The 20,355-nt window shown below is 39.7% G+C and overlaps 2 protein-coding genes across 3 annotated transcripts in view; one reads left to right on the top strand and one right to left on the bottom strand.

Moving 5' to 3' along the window:
• The window catches only part of LOC139368194 (carnitine O-palmitoyltransferase 1, liver isoform-like), a 40,178-nt gene extending 34,467 nt beyond the window's left edge, over positions 1 to 5,711 (top strand). For both annotated transcript variants that reach the window (XM_071106833.1, XM_071106834.1), the window contains exons 13-19: positions 524 to 640; positions 979 to 1,143; positions 1,462 to 1,590; positions 1,722 to 1,877; positions 2,615 to 2,728; positions 3,005 to 3,097; positions 3,261 to 5,711. In XM_071106833.1, coding sequence (XP_070962934.1) covers positions 524 to 640; positions 979 to 1,143; positions 1,462 to 1,590; positions 1,722 to 1,877; positions 2,615 to 2,728; positions 3,005 to 3,097; positions 3,261 to 3,380 — 894 coding nt within the window. In that variant the 3' untranslated portion in view covers positions 3,381 to 5,711. The remainder of the gene's footprint in view (positions 1 to 523; positions 641 to 978; positions 1,144 to 1,461; positions 1,591 to 1,721; positions 1,878 to 2,614; positions 2,729 to 3,004; positions 3,098 to 3,260) is intronic.
• Positions 5,712 to 9,151: 3,440 nt separating this feature from the next.
• Positions 9,152 to 13,738, bottom strand: LOC139367521 (scavenger receptor cysteine-rich domain-containing group B protein-like). Its single transcript, XM_071105766.1, has 4 exons — positions 13,716 to 13,738; positions 11,034 to 11,442; positions 9,505 to 9,605; positions 9,152 to 9,289 (listed from the first exon to the last, which is right to left on the bottom strand). The coding sequence occupies exons 2-4, from the start codon at positions 11,404 to 11,406 to the stop codon at positions 9,152 to 9,154; spliced, it is 612 nt and encodes a 203-aa protein (XP_070961867.1). The 5' UTR covers positions 11,407 to 11,442; positions 13,716 to 13,738.
• Between the last annotated feature and the right edge of the window lie 6,617 nt (positions 13,739 to 20,355).

Below are 20,355 nucleotides of genomic sequence, written 5' to 3'. Positions count from 1 at the left end.
ATTTGCAAAAAATGTTTAACCTATTATTGCTTTGTCATTATTGGATATTGTGTGTAGATTGCTCAGGAAAAACTTGATTTAATCCATTTCAGAATAAGGCTGTAATGTGACAACGTGGAAAAAGTTAAGGGGTCTGAATACTTTCCGATGGCACTGTATAACTATAAATATATGAATATACAGAAAAATTAGCAGACCTCATAGGGTAAGAGTTTTTTTATTTTTTAATGTATAAAGATATTCCAAATTTATGTACAATGTATATACCAGGGGTATTCAAGTCTTACTCTACGAGGTCCAAAGCCTGCTGGTTTTCTGTTTTACCTGATAATTAATTGCACACACCTGGTGTCCCAGGTCTAAATCAGTCCCTGATAAGAGGGAAACAATAAATAAAATGCAGTGGAACTGGCTTCGAGGTCCAGAGTTGATTTTAAGGGATATATATATATATAAATAACCTGTACTGAGTAAATAAGTGAATTCATGTATTTTTCTCAGCTAATTGTCTGTCTGTTTTCAGTATGTGTTGGCCACAGACAGTTTCCAGCTGGGGTACAATGAAGAGGGCCATTGTAAAGGAGAGGTGGATGCCTCTCTACCCCGACCTCAGAGACTGAGCTGGGACATCACCCCAGAGGTGAACCACCCATCCATCCTTCCTTTCATTTATTCATCCATCCATTTATCTATCTATTATTTGAGTTATCCATTCTCTTCTTTTAATTATCCATTCACCTCATTTGAAAATCTCTCCTTGCCTATTGGAATATGTTCTGGACATTGTAATACCCATGTTTTTAATTGTTCATTTCATAACGCGTCAAGCATGCATAAGACAAATGTGTAATTCCAAATGAGAACACAAGTGATCTTCCCATCAATGTACATCTCAATGGCCATGCGCTAAACTCTTCTTTTGACACCCAGTGGTCTTAAGATCCAGTGTTGCCTTTTCCCCTCCTCTCTCTGTCCCAGTGTCAGGAGCAGATCTCCCAGTCTCTGGCGGTGGCCCAGGCGCTGGCCGACGATGTGGACTTCCACGTCTTCTCTTTCCGGGACTTTGGCAAGGGCATGATCAAGAAGTGCCGCATCAGTCCTGACGCCTACATCCAGCTGGCCCTTCAGCTGGCCTACTACAGGGTGAGGGGACAGCTCAAAGCGGACATGAACATTTATACACCTACACACACACTTGTTCACTTTTTTTGTGGGTGGGTGGGTGGGGGGGACCAGAGCCAGACTCTGGGGCTCTGGGGGGGGGGGGGGATGCACTATGTAGCTTAGTACAGCTTCAATGTAGCAACAATCGGTCAATCAAATTTAACATTGGATGTAAACCAAAGTAAATGACCACAAAACAAAACCCCCCAAAACGTCAGGATCATTGCTCAAACATGATCAATTCTGTTGCCTCCTTACAATCTCTAACCCCATCCTTCTCCCCCACTCCCCTCTCAGGACAGGGGCATGTTCTGTCTGACCTACGAGGCCTCCATGACCCGTCTGTTTAGGGAGGGCCGGACAGAGACTGTACGCTCCTGCTCCAATGAAAGCTGTGCCTTCATCAAAGCCCTGGAGGGAGGAGAGGTAGGGAGCATGTGATCTTACTCGGAATACTTTCTCATAAAACGTACTCATTGCTCTCCCTCATCTCTCTCGCTCTCTTTACCCTTTTCTCTCTCTGTCCCGCTCGCTCTCCCCCCTCTGATGTCCACCAGGGGGTAGAGGTGTGCAGGAGACTTCTCCGCCAAGCCTCAGAGAAGCACCAGAACCTGTACAAACATGCCATGACCGGCGCCGGCATCGACAGGCACCTCTTCTGTCTCTACGTGGTCTCCAAATACCTTGGGGTGGACTCTCCCTTCCTGAAAGAGGTGTGTTTTTTTGGCGTCTTGCTTTTCTGTAATAAAATGTTCTCTGACTCGTGGCTCTGTTCTTTTTTTTTTAAGCAGTTCAGTCTTACACAAGTAAACAATTTATTTGTATATAATAATTCTATCCATTATATATATATATGTATTTATTATTATTATTATAATATATATTTATTTATTTTATATATATATATATATATATATATTATTATTATTATTATTATTATTATATATATATATTATATAAAAATAAGAAGGTAGTCTTTTTCTAAGTAAATAGTTCCGTAAAACCACTGGTATGTATTATAATCAGAGAAATATCTGCGCTGACATATTAATTTGGTAGTAGTCAGAAACACCTTTTGTGCAACCGCCTTCGTTACAACAACGTTGTTTTATGTACAGTATTATAAACCGGGTAGTGTGGTTCCTGGATGCTGATAGGCTTAAACAGCATTTCAGCAGTGTGTATAATGGACAATATATCACAGGTATGACCCAAAAATACTTGTTAACTGTTATATTTATGTTGGAAACCAACCAGTTTTATAATAGCAATAAGGCACCTCAGGGTTTGCGTTGGGCCTAAGAACAGCCCTTAGCTGTGGTATATACCACGCCTCCTCAAGTCTTATTACTTATTACTTAATTATAACATCAGCCATGTTTGATCATCTCTGTGGTGACGTGTCTAGCTTAGTGGAGTAACAACACTGTCCCTGCCTGTGTTGTTCCAGGTGCTGTCCGAGCCATGGCATCTCTCCACCAGTCAGACTCCTGTCCAGCAGGTGGAGTTGTTTGACATGGTCAACCACCCAGAGTACGTCTCCTGTGGCGGAGGCTTTGGCCCGGTCAGTACCTCTCGGTCTCTATCTTCATCTCCAAACACCCTTTAATTGCGTAACTTGGTGGAATAACAGAATGCTTCCAACATAAGAACATCATTTGTCAACGCGCATATCATCTCAACTTGGAGAAAGATTGTGTTCCGTGCAGAAGCCTCCATGCGCAAGGCATGTTATAGCATATGCCAACCTACTCCATGGTAATAGACCGGTATACTGTAGCTGTGTTGTGGTGCAGAGCTGTGCTTCAAGAGAGCGAAGTATGTACTTGTCTTTCCAAAGGTGGCAGACGATGGTTACGGGGTGTCCTACACCATCATGGGAGAGAACATGATGAACTTTCACATCTCCTGCAAGCACTCCTGCCCACAGACTGTGAGTACCACTGATCGGTCCACAGGGAGGATCTTCGCACCACATGTCCAAACCTAAACGATGCCCTCGTTTATTCATTTCCTAAGCTAATGGAGAATATTTGTTTTGAGGTTGATTAACGGGATACATATTTTGGCTAAGCAAACAATTCTGTCTCTCTTAGAGTTCCCACAAGTATGGAGGTCAGATCAGGCAGGCCCTGCGGGACATGCTTCAGCTACTCTGCCCAGACCAAAGAGAACCCTCTAGAACAGACCAGAGCCAGACCAAAAAGGACCTGTAGATCTGGAGAGGAGAATCAGAACCAGGGGGGGAGGAGGAGAGGAGAAGAGAAGGTGGTTGTGATAATTTGATGGTGAGTGTCGGAAGAACGTTGGGATGATGTCAATGAGCGTTATAGGGGGAGACTGCTGTTTTTAGTCTGTGTTTGTGGTTTAAGGTGGATGGGTTAGGTGATTGAAGGATCAGTATCTATGAAAAAAACTAATTGGATGAAAACCTAACTTTTTTTTTTTTATCATGAATTTATAACATAGTGAAGGAGGGATATGGATATATAGTTAAATCCTTAAACCTTTTTATTTGTATTTTTGATTGTATATGATTTCTGGTCTAACTTTACAATGAGTGTCCCTAATAGTATAGCACTTACAAAAACAGTGTAATAAATTACTGTGGGTACACATGGTTAGTGACGTTCTCAATTTCAACGTATTTACAAGTATCTCTCAAATAATTTGCATGAGAGGTTTAGTCACAATTTATTTGCGTTTGTGTAATTACAAATATTACGATTTTTAAATGACCGCAAACAAGCCTGACTTTTGGAAGTACTCTAACAATGCAGTACATAGGCCTGCACTGCAATAACATTGTACCTGCCTATGTAACTACCATAGATGGTCATTAGGGACACTTATTGTAAAGTGGGACCTAACTTCTAAAGCATTAATAATGTTTTACTTGAATGCAGTGCCCGAACCTTGACCATTACTTTGGAACACAAGTTAGAACCACATTGACCAAATGATAAGGCCCTATGTTTTGCGCACTCATGTGTCATAGCGAGATTTGAACCTGTATTTGAAGCCTTATCCAGAAATGAGAATTGCACCAAAAATGAAAGCTATTGTCTGAGGATGATGCTGGATCATCTGACATATAACAAGAAAAAGTGGACAGTTTGATGTTAAAGCTTCAAATAAAAGGCTAAAAATCCAAGCGTGTCACGTTTTTGCAAAACACAGGGCCCTTAAAATAAGCTCTCATTATGACGTGACTATGGTCCATTGTAAAAAAATATATAATACAAACAAAAACATTTGGCATTCGAAGTTGAGTTAACTATTTGTGCAATGTGTCATTTTAATTGCAATATTATGTTTCCTAGTACACAGTGCAAAGTTCACTTTTGATTTCAAAGCGAAGTGTTTTTTATTTTCTGCTCCAATTGGTTCAAAAGGCACAACAATGCAAATAACATGGCATTTGTTTTATACAATATTTCTCATCCATGTTGATGGTAGAGGTTTTCTCCTCAGGTTACAAAATGTCAATATGTAAAAAAGGGTGGAAATGCAAGTCCTGGAACGCTACCGGACTGACGCTATTAACGCACAGCACAGTTTAATTGGCATCATCATGGCAAGTATTGTTTTTAGTGGGACTTTGCTTCTCGCTACGGTCTTTGGGCTGTGAAGCAACTGCTCGTAGAAAATTCAACAATTTTGAACGAAACAAACAAACAAACTCTGTGGACCCGGAAACACCAGGGTCTCCTAGCTAAATCTTCTTCATATTTAACTCTGGTTTGCAGAGTAACACATGATTGTACTATGGTGTATGTTGCTAGATCGTTACTGCACTGTCCAGGAGGCTTTTTACTTTCACACGGTGGTGAAATGACCTAGGTTTATTCTGCTCTCTTCCCCCAATGATTCTAACCCTTTATAAAGCCATTTATAAAGCAATAAGTCCACTTCGACCCCCTGTTATCTTTCTTTTAACAGTAGGAATTCTTATCCTCTAAGAAATAAAACTAGTTTTGTTCGGAGTATCCATTTGAATGATACGGTCCATGCAATGTTGGATTTGTTTGGCAGAACTTAATGTTGTTTTTATATATACAAATATTTGACAGTTAACTTTCCATGACTAGGGTGGGTGTATTACAGTAGCTGGGCTCTTTTCTGAATTCACCAAGTCATTTCACTACCAAATGTAAACCTCTGCTGGGTAATGATGCTTTTTTCTTTGTACATTTAAGTTATGTTTCAGCGAGCCGATTTAATATTTCTTTTGGAGATTTGCGTTAGTGCGTCTTTTTCTCTTTCTGTCCATCGGCCTGATTTAAATAGAATGATTCAGCGGCCAGTACATTTTACCAGTGGCACAATTTTTTTTAAACATTTTTTGCATTCATAATGTATGTGTATGTACATATACATGTATGTACTCGTTTTCCTTGTGTTTGCTGGCTCTTTTCTCACTCCAGATCAACCACTGAACAGCTGAGCGTGTCACAATATTCTTAAGCATTTTTTTCTTTCTTAAATGTAATGGAAAAACAAAAATGTATGAATTTTCTATTTTATTAAAAAGAGATTCAGTCACACTTTTTGTGTCAGTTTCTGTCACAGTTATGCATGTGTTCCTTCCTCTTCCTATTGGGTTATGATTAGTATTTCATTGGTGTTCATCACTGCTGCATATACATATATATTAGTGGCTATTTATGAAGGGCTGAATCCTAATTTGAGATCTGGCGCATATTAACATGAATGGATTTGTGTGAAAAATGTAACATTTCTGTTTTCCATGTAAATGGCATGTTATAGAAGCGTCCAGACACTTTTTGTGATTTCAGTTGCTTTTGAGAAACCTACCTCACCACCAGTAGACTTCCTAGACAATGGGAAACGAGAAGGCACGCACAAGGAAAATTACAATCTCTTTCCCATCCACAGGAGTCTTAGTGAGGGAAGGAGCTGTAACACTTTCTCTTTAGCTATTGGCGACACAAACGGGTAAACCGTCATGCTATCAGTGGGCTATTATCCGACATACTTGTGACTTATTAGTTTGCTTGCTGAAAGCAAAAACACTATTTTTGTTTCATCAGATCAGAGGACATTTCTCCAAAAAGTACGATCTTTGTCCCCATGTGCAGTTGCAAACCGGTCTTGCTTTTTATGGCGGTTTTGGAGCAGTGGCTTCTTCCTTGCTGAGCGGCCTTTCAGGTTATGTCAATATAGGACTCGTTTTACTGTGGATATAGATACTTTTGTACCTGTTTCCTCCAGCATCTTCACAAGGTCCTTTGCTGCTGTTCTGGGATTATTTGCACTTTTCGCACCAAAGTACGTTCATCTCTAGGAGACAGAACGCGTCTCCTTCCTGAGAGGTATGACGGCTGCGTGGTCCCATGGTATTTATACTTGTGTACTATTGTTTGTACAGATGAACGCGGTACCTTCAGGCATTTGGAAATTGCTCCCAAGGATGAACCAGACTTGTGGAGGTCTACAAAAAAAAATTCTGAGGTCTTCGCTGATTTATTTTGATTTTCCCATGATGTCAAGCAAAGAGGCACTGAGTTTGAAGGTATGCCTTGAAATACACTGCTCAAAAAAATAAAGGGAACACTTAACACAATGTAACTCCAAGTCAATCACACTTCTGTGAAATCAAACTGTCCACTTAGGAAGCAACACTGATTGACAATAAATTTCACATGCTGTTGTGCAAATGGAATAGACAACAGGTGGAAATTATAGGCAATTAGCAAGACACCCCCAATAAAGGAGTGGTTCTGCAGGTGGTGACCACAGACCACTTCTCAGTTCCTATGCTTCCTGGCTGATGTTTTGGTCACTTTTGAATGCTGGCGGTGCTTTCACTCTAGTGGTAGCATGAGACGGAGTCTACAACCCACACAGGTGGCTCAGGTAGTGCAGCTCATCCAGGATGGCACATCAATGCGAGCTGTGGCAAGAAGGTCTGCTGTGTCTGTCAGCGTAGTGTCCAGAGCATGGAGGCGCTACCAGGAGACAGGCCAGTACATCAGGAGACGTGGAGGAGGCCGTAGGAGGGCAACAACCCAGCAGCAGGACCGCTACCTCCGCCTTTATGCAAGGAGGAGCAGGAGGAGCACTGCCAGAGCCCTGCAAAATGACCTCCAGCAGGCCACAAATGTGCATGTGTCTGCTCAAACGGTCAGAAACAGACTCCATGAGGGTGGTATGAGGGCCCGACGTCCACAGGTGGGGGTTGTGCTTATAGCCCAACACCGTGCAGGACGTTTGGCATTTTCCAGAGAACACCAAGATTGGCAAATTCGCCACTGGCGCCCTGTGCTCTTCACAGATGAAAGCAGGTTCACACTGAGCACATGTGACAGACGTGACAGTCTGGAGACGCCGTGGAGAACGTTCTGCTGCCTGCAACATCCTCCAGCATGACCGGTTTGGCGGTGGGTCAGTCATGGTGTGGGGTGGCATTTCTTTGGGGGGGCCACACAGCCCTCCATGTGCTCGCCAGAGGTAGCCTGACTGCCATTAGGTACCGAGATGAGATCCTCAGACCCCTTGTGAGACCATATGCTGGTGCGGTTGGCCCTGGGTTTCTCCTAATGCAAGACAATGCTAGACCTCATGTGGCTGGAGTGTGTCAGCAGTTCCTGCAAGAGGAAGGCATTGATGCTATGGACTGGCCCGCCCGTTCCCCAGACCTGAATCCAATTGAGCACATCTGGGACATCATGTCTCGCTCCATCCACCAACGCCACGTTGCACCACAGACTGTCCAGGAGTTGGCAGATGCTTTAGTCCAGGTCTGGGAGGAGATCACTCAGGAGACCATCCGCCACCTCATCAGGAGCATGCCCAGGCGTTGTAGGGAGGTCATACAGGCACGTGGAGGCCACACACACACTACTGAGCCTCATTTTGACTTGTTTTAAGGACATCAAAGTTGGATCAGCCTGTAGTGTGGTTTTCCACTTTAATTTTGAGTGTGACTCCAAATCCAGACCTCCATGGGTTGATAAATTTGATTTCCATTGATAATTTTTGTGTGATTTTGTTGTCAGCACATTCAACTATGTAAAGAAAAAAGTATTTAATAAGAATATTTCATTCGTTCAGATCTAGGATGTGTTATTTTAGTGTTCCCTTTATTTTTTTTAGCAGTGTACATCCACAGGTACACCTCCAATTATGTCAATTAGCCTATCAGAAGCTTCTAAAGCCACGACATCATTTTCCAAGCTGTTTAAAGGCACAGTCAACTTGGTGTATGTAAACTTTTGACCCACTGGAATTGTGATACAGTGAATTATAAGTGAAATAATATGTCTGTAAACAATTGTTGGAAAAATAACTTGTCACGCACAAAGTAGATGTCCTAACCGACTTGCCAAAACTATAGTTTGTTAACAAGAAATTTGTGGAGTGGTTGAAAAACAAGTTTTAATGACTCCAACCTAAGTGTATTTAAACCCGTATACCCATTTTTCAAGTAATTAAATAAAAAATGTAACCTTTATTTAACTAGGCAAGTCAGTTAAGAACAAATTCTTATTTTTCAATGACTGCCTTGGAACAGTGGGTTAACTGCCTTGTTCAGGGGCAGACAAACAGATTTTTACCTTGTCAGATTGGGGATTCGATCCACCAACCTTTCAGTTACTGGCCCAATGCTCTAACCACTAGGCTACCTGCCTCCCCTAAAGTAAGGCTCCATGCTAATTCAAGTTATTCATTATAGGGTAAATTAAAGATAAAAAAAATAGTCCTTTGTCCTTTAAACATTGAACTGTATATCACACATTTACAATAAAACTTGTTTTTTCTGTATTAAAGCAAAGATTATCTTATGGTTATATAAAGAAATTTAATAGGAAGCATTATCGTTCAATATCAAGCATTATAGCAGTTACTATAGGTAATAAAAAAAAACATTTTAATCAATGAATATAGTGCATAGTACCTTTTAATATTGGGAAGGTGTTCTTAATGGTTTGTACACTGTATATTTGTGTTATACTATGTGTATTTAAAATTCTGACCTCTTCCTCCTCTTTTTCGGACTCTTTCCCATCTCCTTCTTGTGGAAAATGTCTTCATCAGGCTGCACTTTCCAACTCAGTTTAACGGTGTCAGACATCCCATGAGCTCTCAGTTTGGCTTTTATCTGAAAAGAAGAGTCATTTATTGAATATATTTTATAGTATTGTAGGGTTCCATAATGTACTCTTAGTTCTACTCCTAATTGATCTCCATGACTGCGTTTTATAACTGAAATATGTTTGTAAAGAATTGCATTGGGCTTTGGGTCTGTTCTTGCTGGGACCGGAGTCTGCCGGTTGAGAAAGCCCAATATACAGTTGAGTAGAGGGTGAGACTCACCTGCTGCAAAATGGCCTCACTCACGGCAGGATCACTTAAGTTCGTAGGTGAATCAGGGGTCAGCTCCACTCTCACCATCTGTATCGTCTTAGTGGGGGACTCTATCAATAGACAGCACAGATGGTAGAACATCACACTATTTATCTGGGGAAAAGGCTGAATTTAGCAGTGGTAACCAAAGCAAGAGTGGTCCACATACACTATATACACAAGTATGTCCTTCAGATTAGTGGATTCGGCTATTTCATGTGGCTGTCCACATACTTTTGTGTATATAGTGTATATTCTACCATTCAAAATATACAGCAATTTTAGAGCAATCTCTCCCGTTACAGTCTGTCTTGGTTGCTTCACATGCACAAACAATCATTATCACACAATAGCGGAGGTGCATAAAGATGGTGGCCTCCATCACTTACCACAAATTCCTAGTTAGCGAACTTCGCCTATTGTACATTGCACTCAATTACTCATTTTTTAAATCATCATTAGTACAGCATACATGATCCCAATTATATCTCAAATACTCCGGCAATTTGAAAAACAAGTGCTGATTTATTGACGTATTATACAACGCCTGGGTCTAATCCTGAATGCTGATTGGTGAAAACCGCATTCCAGCCCGTGTCTGCACAAATGTACCGCTGTCTAAATCGATGACGTCAAATGCCTATTTACTCTGTTCCATCAGACTGCGCAATCCACTGACATTACCTCACATCTCTTTTAGACTGAAATGTTGTTTTCAACGGCGGAGATTTGTATAAACCTTGCTGGCAGGCAGCGTTTCTCAGCCAGTCGAAATCATGAATCAGCTTGCATCATTTTTATGGTATTTAAAAAAATAAATCTATTGAAAAAAGTAAAACGAAACGCAGCTAATTTACAGTCTTTTACAGCTTCATTTTGAAGGGATTGTTTTACTGTAGCTGTGTTGGTAGCTCCTCTGAACAGCAGTGTCCTGGAGTGAGCACATGTTCTATACCAGGCGAAATCGCCACATTAGCTCATTGTTATGGATGCATCCAAATTAATGTTACTAGAAAACAACTTAAACAAATGTAGCTACTTTGCTGATATTCTGACTGCACTTTTTGAAATGACTGTAAATTAGCCGTAGTTGGCTAGCTGCTGTAGCAATCAAGGGATAATAACGTTTCCAGCCAATATAGCAATGGAACATTAAGAACGAACGACTGGGTCGTGTCCATACATACAGAATAAAAAGACTGAACGACTGGGTCGCGTCTCTGGCAACGCTACATTTGTGTCGGGACTATATCTTGTGGAAGGATGAAATAGTATGAATAAAAATAAAGTTTTTAATGAAAATATGTCAATCGTTATTTGAATGTTGGTAACCCCTTGTGTAAAAGTGCTAATGCCCTCGAAGCCGGTATTTGGCGGATGTATTTGCACGGTTTAGTAGCGCTTCTAAAACAATGACGTCATATCTGAATTCCGAAATCTTTATACACGTTCCCATTGATAAGTAAAAGCATACAACTCCTTAGAATCGAATCCCTTACCTGTGCAGATGACTCCAGCGTCCTCATCATGGTTACAGTTGTGCATTCCCCAGCCTAAGTGGGAGCAGTTTGTGAGATCTATCTCGCTTCCATTGCAGTCTACATCATCTAAGAGGATATGGTCCAAGCCGGTGCCGAAGTAGGCCTGAGGATTGGCTGAGATGGCGGTGCCACAGCCCAGCTGCCCACACACCACCTGGGCATCTTGAAGGTCCCAAAAGTCATCACACACCGTGCCCCACTGATTGATGTGGAACACCTCCACACGGCCCTGGCAGCGGTTGTTGCCGTTCACCATGCGGATGGTGGGCATCTCTGGAGAAGACCGAGAGATTGACAGATGGGTCAAAATAGAGGAGAAGAAAGTCTTCATGGTGTGCTTGATGGCAAAAAGGTGTCGTTGCACAATCTATAAATATAAAATAAAGTAGTACATCATTATGAATAGTAAGTATCCCAATGTCGATAAAAGCTGTTGGTCTACCAATTAGCTTCTGGAGTGTTTATTTCATGCTCACTGAAAGTAGTGACGTTCAAAAAGAACAAATTGTTCTCAAACTGCACAACTCTTTTTACTGACTCGAGTCAGGGTTAGTTTTTACGAGTAACTCATTCCTTTTAGTCGTTAAATTTGACCTGCTGGCCGCAATGAATTCTTCAGCAGGATGGATATATTCTTCAGCAGGTTTATATATTATTCAGCAGGATTGATATGCGCTCCTCTGCCTCTGCGGCTCCGAAGACATGCTCCGACCACCAACTGTCTATCATGCAGTATGTGCGCACAGGAAAATAGATCATGCAAACAGTTTAGAGAAGGGAAAATACATGTTTAGAACTGATAACTGATTGCATGGTGTAAAAATGTACCCAATGAATTGATAATTGAAGGTTATCGATGAACACTGCTGTGTAGAACCAAACATTACACAGCCTGCTTCTGCTCAACAAACTCGAGAACGAATTGTTTCGGGGGGTCGCTGCAGTTAATATTAATGATAATGTGCTAATCTCCCGACGGTAGCCAAGCAATTGCAATCCGCCAAGACGAGTCGTTCACAATCTAGTACGGTTGCGGCGGCAACTAAACCTTGTTTTTTTTAAAGGTATCAAGAATAATCTTATTTGTATGCCTAGCAATCCGAAATGTACATTGTTTTGAAGCCCAGTTTTATTAGTCTCAGAACGAGAGTCTTGTAGAATCATGATTCTTTTGAGTTTTGAGTTCATTGTTCGCTGGTAGAGGCCCTGTATGCATTGGCCTCTGGGCATTATTGAATCAAAGGAACGAAGACCCAAACTTCCCATCACCAACTAAAAGTAGGGGAGAGGGCTCTGATTCAGATGCAAGCAGTAGGGGAGCGTGGGATAAATCGTGCCAAAGGGTTAGTTGAGCCAACCCTTGTTTCTAGGAAACTATACACAAAATGAATAATGTGACCAAATATTTAGATAGAGGCCATCGTCATTTCATGGAGTCTGTGAAGGAAGAAACCACATGAAAAAATGTAGGAAGTTTGGTCCAAAAAACAAATTTCCCCAATGTCAAGTGAATTTGTGTTTGCGGTTTCATGATGCGTGTATCAAAACCTAAATAGATAGTTTTAAGACTGTTTTATACATTAGTTGGGTTCTCTATAAGCTACAATACGAGGTCCTAAGCCTAGCATGAAAGTGCATCCTTGTTAGGGTTGCTAAGGGAGGGTATAATACTGGAAACTTCCAAAGTTGACCAGTAAACTACCAGAATGTTGGTATCTTTCAAGGATTTTAGGTAATCATTTATTATTAATTAGGCTATTTTCTCTTGAACCATAAGGTTTATCCACTAGAAACTCATGGACAATGTGGACACATATATAATAAATTAATACTATATATGAATACATAAAAAAAAGTAAATTACCAAAGTTTGGTAAATTATCTGGTAACTATGCAACCCTAATCCTTGTAGCTGTGTGGGCTAATATAATAAATGTTTTGCTTTTGGGTAAATTGTGCCATTTGGCCAGGGCAAGTAGAGCCAAAGGCTGAACATACCCCATACAAATGATGATTACATTTTTTGTCAGTAATTGCATAGTATTTTAGAAAAATGTCATGCATATGAACTCGATATGGGACAGGGAACAATTGTTTTCTTCTTTTGGCTCTATACTCCAAAAGTTTAGATTTGAAATTAAACAATGATTGAGGTTAAAGTGCAGATTTTCAGCGTTAATTTGAGGGTATTTTCATCCCTATCGTGTGAACCGCTATGTATATGGGACCAAATACCTGACTTTTTACTACTTTATTACAATATAAGTGAATTTGTCCCAATACCTTTGTTCTCCTAAAATGAAGGGACCACGTACAAAAAGTGTTGTCATTTCTAAACGGTTTACCCGATAGGATAAATATACCCTAAAATTAAAGTTGACAGTCTGCACTTTAACCTCATAATCATTGTTTGATTTCAAATACAAAGTTTTGAAGTATAGAGACAATTTTGTTTACTTGCTTCACTCTCCCTATAATTACATAGGGCACAGTATCTGTTGATATATTTGTTAGAAAGAATACTATATTTCCTTGACGTAATGATCAGAATTGTAAAAAATGGCTCATTCCCCACTGTCCCCTATAAGGTATTGTACTGTAGGTCTATTTATCATATCACATAGGATGCAGCATTATTACCTCTTGTTGTCATAACAGGTGTAGAGGCAGCCGTCATAGTTCCGTTTACTGGTTCTGTTACGTCTGTCACTAGAGTAGAAAAAGTGAATCAAAATCAGAATACCCTTTTCATAATTTATCCCTCTACATAAGCATGTGAAGCAGATTGGGATCTGTGAAACTCACTCGTCAAGTGTCTCCCCTTACGCAATCAATATAGCAACGGGTAGAGACGCTTCAGGAGGGTGGTCACGAATGTTTGCGAGGCAGAGGTCCCGAGTTCGAGCCTTGTTAATAGCCAAATTAGGGAGAAGCGGTACTTGGTAAGCAAGCAGTGTGACATCATTTACAATGATGCCATGTGACTCGGATCTGCAGTTGTGCTCAGCTCAACGCTGGGGTTTCTGTGGAGTGAATCCACTGTTCAAACCACATCTTCCGACTGTTCGAACCAAAATACTGGGGGGGGGCTCAATAAAACATTAGAAAGTCAATATTACTGCACTTCAGTCAGTAACGCCTTTACTTCCATATGTCACTACTACTACCATTACAGTACATTACTGATGCTGTACTACTACACTCAATACTACTATTGTTACAGTCACCACTACACATAAAAAAGGGTTCTGCGGCTGTCCCTATAGGAGAACCAGTTTTGGTTCCAGGTATAACTATTCTGGGTTCCATGTAGAACCCCTTCCACAGAGGGTTCTACATGGAACCCGAAAGAGTTATACCTGGAACCAAAACTGGTCCTTCAAAGGGTTCTCCTATGGGACAGCAGAATAAACCCTTTTGGTTCTAGATAGAAAAAAAGGTGCTAAGAGTGTACGGTTACGGGAATAAAATAAACTATAACTACTGCTTCCACTACCAATAAAAATGAAGACTGCTGTAGCAAGGACACACATTTTATTTTCAACATTCAGGAAGATGGTCTCTGTTGCTTGAACTATTACACTTTTTTGTGCCCCGAAAAACTTTCCATCTGCTTTTAATGGGATTTCTTCAACATCATAAACATTTCATTGCTAAATATATAATTTAAGAAAATCTGCGATTTTGATCTTTGCGGCTTATACTGATCACAGACTGCAGCTTTTAAGAAACCTCTCGTAACATTAGTTCTTGTACTACCCAATTTTGGGTAGTCCACTAAAGAAAATCAGGAGTCTACTAAACTATCTGCCTGTGTTCAGCTTCAATTCTACAATGACCTTTAAAGGGCAAACTTATTGTTCCATGGTTCCTCACCCTGAAAGAAGTCTATGGGCCAGGAGAAACTGTATGGTTTGGTGTTCTGTAAACAACCACTACAAACTTAAGCTAAGTTCATCCACCGCTAGCTAAACATCTATGGGAGTGATAGGGGCAACTGAGGTTGACGTTATTTGAAGGAGATTTTACTTCATTATTTTTTTTACATTTCACTGTTTCCCCCTAACACTTTGGTTGTGATGCTGGCAGAGGGAGTTCCTACTCTGGTCTGGACATTTTTAGGCTTTGGGAATAGAAAAAATATCCTCTCTGTTCAGGAAACAGAACGATAGGGAAATAATTGTGGCCAGCTGTTTTTATCTCAGTATCAAACCATTTCTGGGTAACAAATAAGTATCTTACTGCAGTGGTGTAAAGTACTTAAGTAAAAATACTTTAAAGTACTACTTAAGTAGTTTTTTTGGGTATCTATACTATTTATTTGTTTAACTTTTACTTCACTATGTTCCTAAATAAAAAAAAATGTACTTTTGACTCCAAACATGTTCCTTGGTAGCCAAAAATACTCGTTACACTTTGGATGCATAGCAGGACAGGAAAATGGTCAAATTCATGCACTTATCAAGAGAAAATCCCAGGTCATTCCTACTGCCTCTGATATGGCGAACTCACTAAAAACAAATACTTAGTTTGAAAAGATGTCTGAGTGTTGGAGTATGCCCCTGGCTATCCGTAAATAACAAAAACAAGAAAATGGTTCAGTCTGGTTTGCTTAATATAAGGAATTTGCTCAAATATACTTAACTATTAGAAGTAAAAGTATAAATAATTTCAGTTACATTTCCTTTTAATACTTAAGTATATTTAAAACCAAATACTTTTAGACTTTTACTCAAGTAGTATTGGGTGACTTTCACTTTTTCTTGAGTAATTTTCTATTAATCTATTAAGGTATCTTTACTTTTACTCAGTGGTTGAAAAAGTACTAAATTGTCATGCTTGAGTAAAAGTAAAGATACCTTAATAGAAAATGACTCAAGTAAAAGTGAAAGTCACCCAGTAAAATACCACTTGAGTAAAAGTCTAAAAGTATTTGGTTTGAAATATACTTAACTATTAAAAGGAAATGGAATTGCTAAAATGTACTTAAGTATCCAAAGTAAAAGTACAAACCATTTCAAATTCCTTATATTCAGCAAACCAGACAGCAAAATATATTTAAAAACAATTATTGACGGATTGCCAAGGGCACACTCCAACACTAATTTACAAGCAAAGCATTTGTATTTAGTGAGTCCACCAGATCAGAGGCAGTAGGGATGACCAGGAATGTTCTCTTGATAACTGTGTAAATCTGACCATTTTCCTGTCAAAATATACTTTTTTCACCCAAAAGTACTTTTTAAAAGCAGTGGTGTAAAGTACTTAAGTATGACAATTGGATACTTTTACCACCACTGCTTTACTGTAATAGTTTTCCATCAAAAAATTTATAAAAGAAAGAAAAACAGCATTTTTGCAACCCCCCCCCCAAAATTCAAGCAAGTATACTGAACTAAAATATTAACACAACATGTAAAGTGTTGGTCCCATGGTTCATGAGCTGAAATAAAAGATCCCAGAAATGTTCAATACGCACAAAACGCTTATTTCGCTCAAATTTTGTGCACAAATTTGTTTACATCTCTGTTTGCTCATCTGCGTGCTCGTCGTCCTCACCAGGGTCTTGACCTGTAGTTCGGTGTGTTAACCGAATTCTGTGGGCAAATGCTCACCTGCAATGGCCACTGGCACGCTGGAGAAATATGCTCTTCACGGATGAATCCCGGTTTCAACTGTATCGGGCAGATGGCGTTGTGTAGGCGAGTGGTTTGCTGATGTCAACGTTGTGAATAGTGTGCCCCATGGTGGCAGTGGGGTTATGGTATAGGCAGGCATAAGCTACGAACAACGAATACATTTACATTTTATCAATGGCAATTTGAATGCACAGAGATACCGTAACAAGATCCTGAGGCCCATTGCTGTGTCATTCATCCGCCGCCATCACCTCATGTTTCAGCATGATAATGCACGGCCCCATGATGCAAGGATCTGTAGACAATTCCTGGGAGCTGAAAATGTCCCAGTTCTTCCATGGCCTGCATACTCACCAAACATGTCACCCATTGAGCATGTTTGGGATGCTCTGGGTCGACGTGTACGACAGCGTGATTTCACCAGGCAAGCTGAAACTCCACCCATGCAAAACCTGCTGATTTAGAAGGTCCTGTGTAGATTGTATTTTCAACCAGCAACTATCAGGAAATTACACTGATCCATTTCTGTCAGACCTTGGTAGTGTTACTTTCATTCAGCTGTTGTACAATTATTTAAATAAACACAGGAAAAAACGTTTTTTTGACGGCCCTTAACCCCTGGTTTTGCGCCTCACACTTGATGATAGTGAATAGACATTGAATAAAGACACTGACCTGAGAACAGCACTAGGAATAACATCCACTGCATGATGGTAGACTGTTTACCCTATGACACAAAGAGAGAACACACTATGATAATGACTTCCATAACAAGGAACAATAATCTGTAGGTTTTATTATCTGTTATCTGATTGGAGTGTCCAGACAAATGCTGAATATTGGTTACGTCTTTGCCATTTAATGTTTTGAGTGATACCCAATGCTTTTATTTAGAATTAATTTGAGATTTGAACGATACCTACATGAAAAAATACTACAGTTTACTATAGAATAATATAGTACTTACTATAGAATTCTGTAGTAAACATTAGTAAACTATAAAATACTGTATAATACTATATTCCACACTAGTGTCCCTCGATCATGTGAAGTACTTACTATAGAATGTTGTAGAATACTATACTACACGCTATAGTATTCCTCCATTACAGTAATTACTATAGTACTGTAAATACTACAGTATACTACAGTCATGTCCTCAAAAACACTGTAGTGAATACTACAGTAAAGTCTGCAAGAACACGACAGTGAATACTATAATATATAAATATAGTAATACAACAGTATTTATGCCATAGTGTACTATAGTATTTTTTCATCTGGCTATCTACAGTTTTCAGTTAGTTAATACAAAATTGTCCCAATGAAAAGCACAATCACAAAGTTAATATCTAAACCTTCTTGTTATTGTGTAGTCAAATCTTTGTTCTGAAATGTTTGATTTAATTATTCAATCAAAAACACCTTTCCTCCTATTGAATAGTACAGTGCCCTCTGTAATTATGGGGACAGTGAAGCCTTTTTTCTTCTTTTGGCTCAATATTCCAAAAGGTTTGAATTTGAAATCAAGCAATGACTATGACGTTAAAGTGCAATATGTCAGCTTTAATTTGAGGGTATTTTCATCCGTATCGGGATGAACCGTTTAGAAATTTCAGCACTTTTTGTACCAAGACCCCCCATTTAGGGGATCAAAAGTATTGGAACAAATTAACTTATGTGTGTATTAAAGTAGTTAGGTATGTGGTCCCATATTTATAGCACGCAATGAATGACTACATCAAGCTTGTGCCTAAACGTTCTACCACAGCGACCATGTTATTTTTTGGAAGCATATTTGATTCTGAGTTCGGACATACAAACTTTATATTTGAAAACTACGTCTTAGACTCATATATTCAGTGTTCGGAACGTACATTACTGGCACTAAAGGGTGTGTTCGGAAATTCAATCTGGAGTGCCAAAGGGCGTTCATAAAATCCGTCAAGCACCCAAGCTAATTTGCTGACATTGGCTAGCTTGCTAGCTACTTCAAGACGCAAATGAGAGAACACCTCACTCTGACCATTTTACATGCCCTAGCAGATCTGGTTTGGCTGTTTTCATGTTATCTAGAGCGTTGGTGACTGTACTGTTGTCATAAATAATTATGTTTTTATGCCGAAATTTACTGACACCGGTCATATTCATGCACGTTCGTAAATTCAGTTATTCTGCGCTCTGGCACACTCAGACGGAGTGCTCTGAAATCGGAGTAGATAGCCAGAGTGAATTTACGAACGCACCCAAAGAGGGAGGCTTGCTCGGCTGGTGCTAGCACACTCGCAGATCAAATACACAGCTGGAACACCGATTTATGATTTAAGACATTTGTTCTTCAGTACTGATTTATTTGCCTATGCATTATCATTTATTTGTCTTATAGGGCAACAAGTTATGACTGAAAAGAAGCTACAGGTAAGCCAGGACTGACTAGACAGGTTGACTAAAATAGCCTATCAAATTTCAGAAATCATAAGCAGGTAAATGTACAAATTTGGCTTAAACTGTATTTTTCCTACACCAATGTGAAAAAGGATGTCCCACCATCTGCCTGTCAAACAAGGAGGCTACCATAGACATATTCATTCGTATTTCTATGGAGGCTACAGTGTCCGCTGCAAACCTCCTAGGTATGGCCTGTTGTTTCTCACCACTATCCAGGTAACCTAATGAAGTAGCCGACGTCCTCTGAAGTCTCTGGCTGGCTAGCTTGCCTCTGACTTTTCCATACGCTGACTAGGCTACATGTAACCCCACTTTTCTGTCTTTATAAGTAGACTTTATTTACTTTTCTGCTTGTAACATGCCCTTCACATGTTGAGTTCTCTTGGGGCAGGGGGCTAACTAGCCGGATGTAAGAGTGGAGCCTCGTGTTCTAAATTAGTTTTTTTTATAGTTTACTTTCCAAAGAAGTCTATACAGTCCTCTGGACACTTTCATGCAGGCTACGGTTGGTTAGATACACAGACGGACAGACCACATAGACCACATGAGAGAGGAATTTACAACACAACAACGTGAGGGACAGACAGTTCGTGAAAGTATTCCTTATTTACTTGGAAGAACTAGTAAAATGATTTTGTCAGACAGCTCTGCAGCATACTTCGGCAGGCTAGGTAAATAGGATGACTAAAGACGGTACAGTATTGGGAGCACGTGATGTAGATGGTCTGTCTGCTACCTGCATGAGCAGAGATGAGATGAGTACTTTAAGGAATGAAAAATAATAAAGTAATCAAAGTAATATACACAACTGATATATTTGACTATTTCTGATATATTTAAATTATATATTCTATTTTTCGATTGATGTCTACCAATGTGGACCTGACAGAGACAATGTAATATTTTCAATGTTTTGGCAATTGAATGTTCACTATCTTTGGAATTTCCTAAAATCATTGTAATGTCAATATTTCATAATGTGTTTAATGTTAAAGTAAATGATCGATACCAAAATCTAAAACCGTGATTATTTTAATAATCTAACTGAAACCAACCTCAAAAAGCTCTAATCGCTCAGCACTATTCACTGGGCACTGTATGTGTATAGGAGGAAGACTTTCTATAGTCTTTCAGTGGAGAGTGTTATTCATTGCCCTTTTACAAGGTTAGAGTTTTTTTTTCTAAATCTCACC

This window comes from Oncorhynchus clarkii, chromosome 16 (assembly GCF_045791955.1).
Source record: "Oncorhynchus clarkii lewisi isolate Uvic-CL-2024 chromosome 16, UVic_Ocla_1.0, whole genome shotgun sequence".
NCBI lineage: Eukaryota > Metazoa > Chordata > Actinopteri > Salmoniformes > Salmonidae > Oncorhynchus > Oncorhynchus clarkii.
The sequence above is the reverse complement of the archived record's forward strand: the minus strand, read 5'-3'. Positions and strand labels throughout refer to the sequence as shown.

Bases quoted from the DNA above. Each gene is read 5' to 3' on its own strand.
- LOC139367521 (XM_071105766.1), bottom strand. From the start codon at position 11,406: ATGAAGACTTTCTTCTCCTCTATTTTGACCCATCTGTCAATCTCTCGG. The intron at 9,606-11,033 runs GTAAGGGATTCG...GTCTATTGATAG, and splicing joins CGCTGGAGTCATCTGCACAG to AGTCCCCCACTAAGACGATA. The intron at 9,290-9,504 runs GTGAGTCTCACC...TCTTCTTTTCAG, and splicing joins GTGAGGCCATTTTGCAGCAG to ATAAAAGCCAAACTGAGAGC.